Raw genomic sequence first — 12,957 nt, forward strand, 5'->3', positions numbered from 1 at the left:
CTACCCCTGGCACAGGTTGGTACTGGCAGATTAGCACAGCACTGTCAACAGTGTCGGGGGAAGACCTGGGTTGCGAGAGCCCTGATGTTGGTGCGCTGTCTATGTGGAGTTTGCACATTCTCCCCATCTCTACCTGGGTTTCACCCCACGACCCAGAGTTGTGCAGGTTAGATGGATTGACCACGCTAAATTACCCCTTAATTGGAAAAAGATAATTGAGTACTCTAATTTTTTTTTTAAACCTGGACTAAAAACTCAGCTGTACAGCTGGAGAGCTACATGCCGGGTTTCAGTCAGAGTCTGATACTCTTGGAAAAAATATGGGAAAATTCTGCCCACAGACTTTTACAAGAAAATTGACGGAGAAGAAAATAAATATAATAGCTGTTTTTATAAAATGAAAGAGATTCAATATTCTGAGGCAGAAGCCTACTTACCAATCCTTCTGTGATACATTTTTGTTATAAATGTGACCTGCGTTGTCTTTGTATGGTGGGCAAATACACTTGCACCTGATATCTTCAAAATTCTGTAATCGAACAGATGAATATTTAAACCACCACAACAGTACAGCTTTGTGCACACTGATTTATAACTATTACATAAGCTTAGTACAGGAACCAAGAAGCAGGAGGCATAGATTTATAATAATTTGCAGATGAATTAGAAGGGAATTTAGTCCGTCCCCCCTCCCCCCAATTAACAAGTATTTGGATCTGCATTTACAGTGCCATAATCTATAAGGCTAAGAACTGGAAAGTGGTGATGAGGCTTGATTCCTCTTTATTGGCTGGCACAGATATGGTGGGTCAAATGGCTCACATCTGCATGATTCTACGAGTCTAAAGTAGTCAAAATGATTTACCTTTAACAAATTCATGCTAGTTTTCATTTCCTAACTGGTATTTTTCCATGTGCCACTTAATTTTATCCTAGATTAATGTGTCTAAATATTTGTCAACCACCAGAATTAGGCAGATTGGCCTGTAATCCTTTCCCTCCTTTTTGAACTGCCTCTGGCACCATGTCCATATCCAAGTGAGATTGTGAACAGTCACTCCACAACTTTCGCCCGTAATACCCTCCTGTATCCCAATTGGACGAGGTGACTATTCTACTTTTGAATATTGCCAACTTTTTAAGTACCTCTTACTTTATTTCTCCACGACCACTGTGACACTGCCAGCATCTCTTTAGTGAAGTCAGATGAAAAGTACTCATTAAGACCTCAGCCATGCTCCCTGCCTCCACAAGAAGATTGCCATTTTAGTCCCAAATCGTCCTACTGTTTTACTATGTATATGTTTCTAAAAGACTTTGGGGTTCCCTTTTAGGTTACCTGTTTTTATTCTCATATACTTGCTTCTCTCAATTCCCTTTTTCAGTTCTCCCCGACATTTTTATTTAACCTGATTCTCTATTCAATTCCAAACATTTATCACTTGCCTCTTTTTCAGTTTCATTTTAGCCTCTTATGGGCGGGATTCTCCGTTCCTGAGGCTAAGTGTTGATGCCAGGGCAGGATTCGTGGACATCAACGACAGGAAAACTGCCACTGCACCTGGACTAATTCAGCGACTGTAGAGGGACTAGCATCGGCGCCATGTGTAACACAATCGATTCCAATGGGAAACGGTGCGGTATTCTCCAGGTCCCTGATTGAATGCAGCCGCATATACACATTAACTCCCCACACACACTCATCCCAGCGAACAAGATGGCACTGGTTGCACTGGAAGTGGGGGGGGGGGTGCTCTGTGGGGACACCTGTGTGACCTGTGGCCCCAAGTTAGTGGGCAGTCAGCAGCGTACACAGCTGCATGGCTGCCTTGCCGGCCGCGATAATGGTGCTCCGTGCCCAACCCCACAGCGCCCCCCCCCCCCACTCCGATTGTTAAAAGTGAATCTTGCCTGGAATTCGCCTGAATGGAGGCAGAGCATCACGGAGACCCCGGAGAATACCAGGTTAGGCCCGCTAATGATACGCCAACGGCATTTACTGTACATGTTCTAAAATGCATTGACGTCGCTGTTGAGGAACCGGAGAATTGTGATTTGGCTTGAAACTGGCACCCACCACAATTTTGGGGTCAAAACCGATTCTCTGCTCAATCGTGTTTCCCGATTCTGGCATGAGCCATCAGAGAATCTAGCCCCTATCTTTAATCACCCGATAAGCTCTAGATTTGAATACCTTTTCTTTCCTCATGGGAATATGTTTAGCTTGTACCCAAACCATCTCTATGATGGCCTGACTTTTTCTAAAAGTAGGGTTGGAAGGGTTACAAAGTTGATCGGAATAAGGCCAGGAAAGATTTAAAATATGAATGAGAATTTTAAATTAAAAGCATTAGCATACTGGGAGACAAATTTTCAGTGAGCAGAGTTTGATGGGTGAGGAGAACCTTGTAGGTTAGGAGATAAGAAACAGCTGAAGGTTATGAAGAGTAGAGGACGAGTGGCTGATCAGGAGAACACTGGAATACTTTTGGAGCGGTATAAGGACTGAATGATAATTTCAGCAGGAGATCGGTCCAAGTGGATGATGTTAGAGGTGGAAGCAGGTAATCTTTGTGATGGAGGGATTTGGAAGCTCAGCTCGCGATCAAATAGGATGCTGAGGTTGTGAACATTCTGATTCAGCTTGAGATAGTGGCCAGTAATGTGAGTCTGTGGTGGAGGCCCAGGATGGTGGTTTTGTTCTGGAGGAAACTAAGATTTATCCAAGACTGGATGTCGGACAAGCAGTCTGACAACATGGAGGTAGGTTCAGAGAGGTTGCGGTGAGATAAAGCTGGATATCATCTGGATATCTGTAAAATTGACCACATGTCCTCAAATTATTTTGCTGTTGAAAACATGTAGAAAAGTACAGAAGGGAGTCAAGAATAGATCCTAATGTGTATTCCATAGATAATGGTTCAGAAAACGCAAGAAAAATTGAAAATCCTCTGGCTGCGATTGAACAGGTAAGAGAGGAACCAAGCAAGGCATGTACACCAGCTGGACAACAGAGATCAGGCATCAAAGGACAATGGCATAATTGACCCTGTCAAAGACTAGAGAGACTGAGAAGGAGGAAAAGAATATAGTGCACCAAAGTCAAAGAGTGTAAAATTAGTGATGTTTATTAGGATTTGTTGTTTCAGTGCTGTGTAATAAATACAAGTCAATATGAAGATATTCAAATATGGAGTTGTGGGAAGAGGAAATGTTTGGGAATCGATGACAGGCTTATGGACTAGGTTAAGATAGGGTGGTGGTTTGAAAGGACAGTGGAGTTGAGGGTGGTACTTTTGAGGGCAGTGGCTGTACCATGCAAAGATAGATTTGCCAATCTTATTTATTTATTACCAGCGGGTTGCAAGTGCTGGTTCCAGCCCCTGAAGCAGCTTTTATTAATAATAATAATCATATTGTCACAAGTAGGCTGACATTGCAATGAAGTTACTGTGAAAGCCCCAAGTCGTCACAATCCGGCACCTGTTCAGGTACACAGGGAGAATTCAGAATGTCCAAATGACCTAACAGCACCTCTTTCTGGACCAGTGGGAGGAAACCGGAGCAAACCCACACAGACACGGGGAGAACGTGCAGACTCTGCACAGACAGTGACCCAGCCGGAAATCGAACCTGGGATCATAGTGCTAACCACTGCTACCATGCTGCCCATTGGGTAGGAGAGGGAAAAGAGATTGGCCAGCTCAGGGTAGCAGATAAGTGGTGAGGTGGTGGCACCTCCTGGCTGCATATTCCTACAATTATGAACTATTTACTTGTCTTTGATGGTTGACTTCAGAGATTTCCTTTAGGTACTGCCGGTTTGGTTGCTTTGCTCCTGTGTGATCCAAAGGGGCCTGAAGTAAGCATTAGGCTTCTGATTTGGATAGGCAATGGAACTAATTCCTATTTCAGATGCACAAACTGGATAAATACAGGGAGCTGTAACCAATAGGCTTCGAAGAAGAAAAAAAGAGGTTGAGAAGGGGTGATGGTTTGCAAAGACAGTGGAGTTGAGGATGGTATTTTTGCATGGACAGCAGCAACTCAGGAAGGCCTTCTCCGTCACCATCTCAAGGGCAATTGGGGATGGGCAATGAATGCTGGCTTTGCCTGGGGCACCCACATCCTGTGAATGAATAAATGAATAAATAAATATAGAAAAAAATTAGTATTTACACTAAAGGGTGTACTTGCCTCACACAATATTGGATCTGCAGGGGCTGTTTAGCACAGGGCTAAATCGCTGGCTTTGAAAGCAGACCAAGGCAGGCCAGCAGCACGGTTCAATTCCGTACCAGCCTCCCTGAACAGGTGCCGGAATGTGGCGACTAGGGGCTTTTCACAGTAACTTCATTTGAAGCCTACTTGTGACAATAAGCGATTTTCATTTTCATTCATCTATCAGTGCTTGCTTATTTCAAGAAAAGGGCACTGTGCAATCTATGTTTTTTTGACTTCTGTGTTCCCATTAAATTCTTAAAACTCCCCTGATTCTGAGGCACTAACTAGATCATCAAGATTTAAAATGTCCAGCATCCTCCATTGTTACCAACTCTATAAGAAATGCGAATTGCAGTAGGATATGAAGAAATTAAAGTTATTTGGTGCCTGTCTAAACAACTGCAAAATAATCATCCAGAATTGATCAGACCAATCCTTGCATCAAAAGGAGCTGCTGCATAAGCCAAACAATCAATCGCAAATTACAAACAAGTTAAAATGAAAGCAAAAGCTACTACTACTAAACCAATTAAGCGAGGCAAATCATATCAAACTAACAAGTGGAAGGAAAACAAAGTACTCATACAATATAGCCATTGCAAAAGCACACATATTTTGATCACATTAGATCCAGAGACAAAATATCAGTACACTACCCCAACAATGCATCTGAGAAGAGACTATGACAGAGATTGGAAGGGAAAGAAAAATGCATATGGCATTTACCAATCAAAGGTAAAATAAATAAAGCAGTATTCTTGTCATGGCAATAAATATTGACAATTCTCTTCAGAAATTCTGATTATACATTTGCTGAATTATTGGGTAAACCACTGAGACTTCCAAGCCAAATGGTTCTTGATTTAATATTAGGCTGTATACTATTATTTCAACTTTTGTTATCAGTAATAAAGTCCAACAATCTTTCTTAAATAAATTAATTCAACATCTATGTTTCCCTGTAGAATGCCTAGTCTCAGGGTGGCACAACAATTGGCATTTGGATATCCTCCATGAACTCAGATATCACTTCAGAGATGCCTGAATAATCTGGAAGAACGGCATGCCATTGGTTGCCATGCTGTCAAATTCCCAGGTGCACGCTGTCCTCCAAAAGACACACCAATGACATAATTATCATGGCATCAGTTTGCCTGGGCCAGCACAAATCCTCTGTGCAAACAAGTAAATTGTAACTTTCTCAGATTATATAAATCCTACAACTATCCAATCATGGGGATGTGGCGAAAAGGGTTTTGAGCTTGGGAGTTTAAGTAATCAGTAACAGCGGTGCATCCATTTTCTGGGGAGAGTAACATGACACTGGTGCATATACCATCTGAGAATTTTTCTTTTAAATGTATTCAGTTCAATTTCAAGGCAGGGATTGCTTTTAGCTTAAAGTAACATGAAGACCATGCGGGAAATGGAAATTTAACTTTTAGAATGTGAACGCACAAAGCAGAAATTTGGAGTAGGCCCATGGGGCACATATGACGGTGGCCAGGATGGGTAGGTTTTTCGAAGGGGTGGAGGATAGGTGTAGGCGGTGCACGGGTGGGCCTGTCCGAAGTTGGAGGGATTCTGGAGGGGGTTTGCTGACATTATGTCTGAGGTGTTGAGGGTGAAGATGGTTCCGAGTCCAGAAGTGGCAATTTTTGGAGTGTCGGAAGACCGAAGAGTCCAGGGGGCAAGAGAGGCCAATGTTTTGGCCTTTGCCTCCCTGGTACCTCGGAGGCAGATCTTGTTGGAGTGGAGCGACCTGGGGCCGCCGAAGCCGGGGCTTTGGGTGAGCGACCTCACCTGAATTCCTCAGGTTGGAAAAGATCACGTTCGCCTTGAGAAGGACTGTGGAAGGGTTTGCCTGGAGATGGCAGTCGCTCATCAACTACTTCGAAAACAGTTAAGATGTCAGCAATGGGGGAGGGGGGGGGGTTAAAAAGGAGGTGGGGAGATGGAAGGCAGTGAGGAGGGTTAGTGGAGTGTTAGATATTTAAGTATTTGTTATGTGTATTCCTGCTTTCTTTTTGGTATGACTGTGTCTGATGTGTATATATATATAAATGCCACACTAAAAATATTTTTTTTAAAGAAATTTGGAGTAGATTTAGTTCAAATTAATTTCTAAACAAATCTTCATAGGTCAGTAAGAAATAAACAATTCAGGCTGCTTATATGATTTTAAAAGAATAGTATTTAAATAAATTTACCAAAATATATCTTTAACAAACTTTGAATAGACTGTATTTTAATGGTTTTCAAAATGAAGTTTCAGATGTGCAAACAAGGAAAAGCAATTATTTTACTTCACAAATGCTTACAATCCAAGAGTAGTCAGGGGTAGCTATTTGGGCATTTGACTTAATTTCAAAAGGAATCTTTTTATATTCTAAGAGCTTGTTTTCTTATTCTTCAAAAAAAATCACATGTGAATGTTAAATTTTTTTTGGTTTTTTTTGTTTCTTATTACAGAAATGTTGGGATTGTTTGAAAGAACAAGCTGCAAAGTTGACAAAAATATCATGTTTCTTTTTATTGGAAAGACTGGAATTGTTCTTCCATTTTTGTTTTGTATTCATAGATTATCATAGAATTTACAGTGCAGAAGGAGGCCATTCAGCCCATCGAGTCTGAACCGGCTCTTGGAAAGAGCACTCTACCCAAGGTCAACACCTCCACCCTATCCATAACCCAGTAACCCCACCCAACACTAAGGGCAATTTTGGACACTAAGGGCAATTTATCATGGCCAATCCACCTAACCTGCACATCTTTGGACTCTGGGAGGAAATCAGAGCACCCGAAGGAAACCCACGCACACACGGGGAGGATGTGCAGATTCCGCACAGACAGTGACCCAAGCCGGAATCGAACCTGGGACCCTGGAGCTGTGAAGCAATTGTGCTATCCACAATATTAAAATGTGAAATAAGATTACACTCAAGTTACTTTTATGTTTAATTTCAGATGTATTTTTATCTTTAGGCAATTGCTCAGTTTCCCTTTCCACAGATATTGCCAGAAAATGCTGACATTTTCCAGCATTTTCTATTTTTATTAATGCTTTTTTATTAATATTTTATTTGTTAGATGAAGATAGTGACAGCAATAAAACAGACTTAAACCTGATGGATGCAGTAATTATGTTAATATGCAATCAAAACATAATTAAGAGAGTAGTTTTTTATCAAGATAAGTCACAATTTTTAATAATGTAACTGCACAATATTCCAGCTGTAGTTGAACCAATAACAGAAATTGAGCAGTATTTCCTTGCTTTTATATCCAATTCCCATCTCCCCCTCCCCAATAAATCAAAATTTCCAAATTCCTGGGATACATGTTCTTCACCTATCAGCATTTTCTGACATTCTATCATTCCCAAATAAACAAATAAACATGTCAAAGTGATCTCATTTTTTTCTGCATGTATTTTGATTGTGTTTTGGAAAACCCTATGATGACAAGTCAGACTTCTTACCTACTTCCTCTTAGCCTCTTAAAATTCCAGTTCTGCTTTCCTTTTCCATGTTTGAAAATTTAAGTTTTTCTGTATATTCCCTTCTATATTCGTTGTGTGTATCTTTAATTTAAAAAAACTAAAAATCCATTTTACCTCTCAATTTACCTTTGGAACTTCAAACTTGGATGCATCCAAAGATGTGCAGTTATGTGGATTGGCTGTGCCAAATTGCCACTTAGTGTCCAGGGATGTGCAGGTTGGGTTACAGAATTTGCAGTTTAGGTTACAGAATTGTGGAGCGGACCTGGGTAGAGTACTCTTTCGGAGGGTCGGTGCAGACTTGATTCTAACCTATTTAATTTTAGTCAGAATGTGTCATGGCTACATATTAATCTCACATTTAATTATCCCCCACTGCTGATCCTAGTTTTTTTAAATGAACATTTTATCAAAATATTTCCTTAAAGCTGGTGTTTGCAATAATCTACTCGAAAGTAGATGAATTAGTATTCGGCGCATTCAAAATGCAGCTGCTCAAGGAGTGGTGCGGGAAAGAGGGATTCCATTTCATGGAACACTGCCATCAGTATTAGGACAGAAGGAATCTGTACCGGTGGGACGGTCTCCACCTGAACCAATCTGGGACCAGTGTTCTAGCTGAAAGGATAAAGAGAGTGGTCACAAGAACTTTAAACTAGCAAATGGGGGGGGGGGGGGGGGTAAAACTACAAGAAATATAATGGTTAATGAATGGGAACCAATGCAGCAGTCAGCATGTGAGGAGAAGGTAGAGGTTAATAGGATGAACAGGCAGGGACGGATTAATGGAGGGGAAGGGAAACATAAAAAATCAAAACGTAAGGTGACTGTCGGAGTGAAAGTTAGGGATGATAAAGGAGGTCAGATTGTGTGAAAAGCATAGTGCACAAGAAAATCCTGCAAGGGAAAGACAAATCAGTAGGACATATTTTAAAACCTTGTACCTAAATACATACAGTATTCGGAATAAGGTCAATGAGCTGATGCACACATAGAGACAAATTGATATGATTTGGTGGGGATTACTGAAACATGGTCACAGAAGGACCCCGGCGGGACTGGCAGTCGAATGTCCAAGGGTACTCATATTCCGAAAGGATAGACATAATAGAACAGGGGGTGGACTTGCTTTATTGGTTAAAGATGACAGCAAGGCTGTATTAAGAAATGATATTGGCACTAAGGGTCAAAATGTTGAATCAATCTGGGTGGAAATAAAAAACAAGGGAAAGAACTCCTTGGAAGGACCAATTCACAGGCCCCCGAACAATACTTCCAAAGTAGGTCATAGTATAAACCAAGAAATAATGAGGGCACAACGGTAAATATGTGCGATTTTAATATGCATATTGACTGGACTAATCAAATTGGAAAGGGTAGCCTCAAGGGAGATTTCATAAGAGTGTATGACGGATTGTTTCTTGGAACAATATGTTATGGAGCCATCCAGGGAGCAGGCTATTTTATATTTAGTATTATGTAATAAAAAAGGATTGATAAATAGTCTTGTCGTTAAGGATACTCCTGGTAGGAGTGATCACAACATGCTAGAATTTCAAATTCAGATTAAGCGAGAGAAGACACGAGTGCCAAACGAGAGTTTTACATTGGGCAGAGGCAATTATACAGGCCTGTGGAAAGAATTGGCCCAAATAGACTGGGCACAAATAATTGAGGATAGGACAGTTGAGGAACAATGGTGGATATTCAGGAGATATTAAATATCTCTTAATTAAAGTATATTCCTGAGAGGAATAGGAATTGTAAAAGGGAGAAAAATGTTCTATGGCTAAACAAGGAGTCAAGGAAGACATAAAGGCAAAAACTAGGCCATAGCATAGTGCAAAAGCTAGTGGTAAGCTGGAGGATTGGGAGAACTTTAAGGTTCAGCAAAAGGCTACTAAAATAAAATCAAAAGACTAAGATGGAGTACGAAAGGAAACTAGCAGAAACATAAACACTGATACCAAAAGCTCCTCGAAGTATATAAACAGGAAGAGAATAGCTAAAGTAAATGTTGGCCCTTTGGAGGACGATACTGGTGAGGTAATAATGGGGAACACAGAGATAGCAGAGGCACTGAAGCAGTTTATTTTGCCTCTGTCTTCATGGTAGAAGACAATAAAACTTTTTCAAAAACTACAGTTAATTTGGAGAGGAATTTGATGCAATAACCATCACTATGGAGATGATATTGAATAAACTAATGGGATTAAAGGCAAATAAGTCTCTGGGACCTGATGGCCTGTTCCCTAGGGTATTAAGGGAGGTGGCAGCAGAGATAGTGGATGCATTGGTTATGATATTTAAGAATTGCCTGGATCCTGGAAGGGTCCTGGTTGATTGTAAACATGTTAACCTGTTGCTCCTATTCAAAGAGAGAGGGGAAAAGTAGGAAACTATAGACCGGTTAGCTTGACCTCTGTGGTGGGGAAGTTGCTGGAAACAATCATTAAGAAGGAGATGACGCGACTTCCAGTGACGGCGGGCGGGAGGCGGCCGCACAATGGAGGGCTCCCGTTCGGGAACAGCATTTTCGGGGCTTTAAGCCCGGTCCCAGGGTCCATGGAGGCGGCAAAAGCAGGAAGAAACAGTAAAGGCACAGTGAAGAAGAATGTCGAGGGTAAGCAAAAAATTGTCCGTAAAGAAAACAGCTGAAGGTCCGTTGGGGAGTGGAAAGGTCACCGCGGGGTCACCAAGGAAAATGGAGGCTGGAGCACCAGTGGAGGCCGCATTGCTTACGGCTGAAGAAATAACTAAGGTGATGGCTGCGGAATTCGAACGACAGTTTACAAGATACATGCAGACAATGAGGAAGGAGATGAGAGGAGATTGAGTGCGCTGGTGGAGGAGGCGATTTCCCCGGTGATGACGGCGGTGGCGAGCGCAGTGACGGAGGTGCGAGAGCAAGGGGAGGCGCTGAAGGAAATGGAGGAGACATTATTGCAGCACGGTGATCAACTTGCCTCGATGGGGAAGGAGATGCGGAAGGTGACGGACATTAACAAGGATCTGCGAGGAAAAATGGAAGACCTGGAAAACAGATCCAGGCGACAGAATTTGAGGATTGTGGGGCTGCCCGAAGGAGTTGAAGGACCGAGGCTGATTGAGTATTTTGCCGCGATGCTGACAAAACTATTGGGGGAGGATCCCTCTCGATATGATCGGGCTCATTGGTCGTGGAGGCCTGTACCAATGGCGAGTGAGCAGCCAAGGGTAGTGACTCTGTGCTTCCGTAGGTACAGTGTGAAGGAGAAGGTCCTTTACCAGGACTTTACGGTGGAGCTGGCGAGGAGGCGGGCGGCCTTCAATCGGGTGAAGGAGGCACTGTACATTAGCAAGGTGCAGTGCGGCATTGTATATCCAGCGAAGCTGAGGGTGACTTACAAGCTCAGGGACTTTTATTTTGGAACGGCGGAAGCAGCGGAGGAGTTTGCGAAGGCAGAAGGACTGTGGCAGAACTGAGAAATGGAGAAATGGCCATGTGCCGATGTGACCTCATGACTGACTGTATTTTCTCCTTCTTTTGTTTCACTGCGTGTGGGTGTATGGGCTAAAGGAGCCAATGTTGTATATATTTGGACAAGGGAAGTGATGGGACTTTCACTCGAAATGAGGGCTCTTTGGGGTGTAGGTGGATATGCGGGGTTTGTGTGCTAAAAGGGGATTTCTGGGCTTTCCTTGGGCCGGGCAAGAGGGAAAGGGACCCGTGCAGGTGAACGGGAGTGAGGTGGGGGGAGGGGCTGCGGCCATCGGAGCTTGGCAGAACAGGGTCCGAGTGGTCTAGCCGGGGTGGAAAGTTGGGGGGAAGGAACCGAGGTTGGGGAGGAGTTTTACAAGAGGCAGTGGACGAGAGGAGTTGGAGACTGGGGGGGGGGGGGGGGGGGTACAACTCTTGGTTATCATGTACGGTACTCTTTCAGAGGTTGGATGGCGTTGGGTGTAGGGGGGGGGAGAGGGAGTGGACTCTATAGGTCAATGGTGACCATGGGCAGTCCCAGACTCCTTTTTCTTTTTCTCCTTTGTTACCACCGTGGGAGGGTTTGTTTTATTGGATGCATATATTGACAGGTGGGCCGTTGTTTGGGGTGGTGGGAGGATGGGATCTGTGGGTGGGGTGTAGATTTTGAAGGAAAATGTGAAAATGGAGAATAAAAACATTTTTTTAAAAAAGAGATGACTGGGAAATGCTTTCAGGTATATGCAAGTGAGGGCGTTTGTGAGGCGGCAGGTGAGGGAATTCCCGCTGCTCCCGGCACAGGGGACTCAGGACAGGGTGATTTCGGGTGTATGGGTTGGAGAAGGCAGGGTTTCGGCGATCTACCAGGAGCTGAAAGAAGAGGAGGAGGCCTCGGTAAGGAGTTAAAGGGCAAGTGGGAGGAGATAGATGATGAGGGTTTGTGTGCTGATGCCCTGAGCAGGGTTAATTCTTCCTCCTCTTACACCAGGCTCAGCCTAATACAATTCAAGGTTATTCACAGGGCGCATATGACAGGGGCGAGGTTGAGTAGGTTCTTTGGGGTGGAAATTAAATGTGGGAGGTGCTCAGGAAGCCCGGCGAATCACGTCCACATGTTCTGGTCGTGCCCGGCACTGGATGGGTTTTGGAGAGGTTTCGCGAGGACTATGTCCAAGGTGGTGAAAGTCCAGCTCAGGCCGAGTTGGGGGTTGGCACTATTTGGGGTAACGGACGAGCCGGGAGTGCAGGAGGCGAAAGAGGCCGGTATCCTGGCCTTTGCGTCCCTGGTAGCCCGGCGGAGGATCTTGCTATAATGGAAGGACGCGAAGCCCCCCAGTGTGGAAGCCTGGATAAATGACATAGCAGGGTTCATTAAGCTGGAGAGGATAAAGTTTGCCTTACGAGGGTCTGTGCAGGGGTTCTTCAGGCAGTGGCAACCGTTCCTAGACTATCTCGTGGAGCGTTAGGAGGAGGTCAGCAGCAGCAACCCAAGGGTGGCGTCCCTACAGGTACCTTTGAATGTCATATGGGGGGGTTACTGTATATGGGGAAACCCAATGTAAACGTTTTGTATAATTTTTGACTGTTGCGTTTGTGTTTCTTTCTTTTTGTTATTGGGGGGGGGGGTTTGTTAAAAATTTTGTTGGAAAATTCGAATAAACATATTTTTTTTAAAAAAGGAGATGACTGAACATTTGGAAAGACAAAGCTCAATCCACCATTGCCAGTATATGAAGGGCAATCCATGCTTGACAAACTTGCTTGAGATCTT

The 12,957-nt window shown here is 43.4% G+C and overlaps 1 protein-coding gene across 1 annotated transcript in view; it reads right to left on the reverse strand.

The window, feature by feature from the left end:
- tmem9b (TMEM9 domain family, member B) overlaps positions 1–12,957 on the reverse strand; it is a 99,959-nt gene that overhangs the window by 84,095 nt on the left and 2,907 nt on the right. Inside the window, exon 2 of the mRNA XM_072466492.1 lies at positions 438–529. Within this exon, the coding sequence (XP_072322593.1) occupies positions 438–529 (92 nt within the window). The remainder of the gene's footprint in view (positions 1–437; positions 530–12,957) is intronic.

This window comes from Scyliorhinus torazame, chromosome 10 (assembly GCF_047496885.1).
Source record: "Scyliorhinus torazame isolate Kashiwa2021f chromosome 10, sScyTor2.1, whole genome shotgun sequence".
Lineage (NCBI taxonomy): Eukaryota > Metazoa > Chordata > Chondrichthyes > Carcharhiniformes > Scyliorhinidae > Scyliorhinus > Scyliorhinus torazame.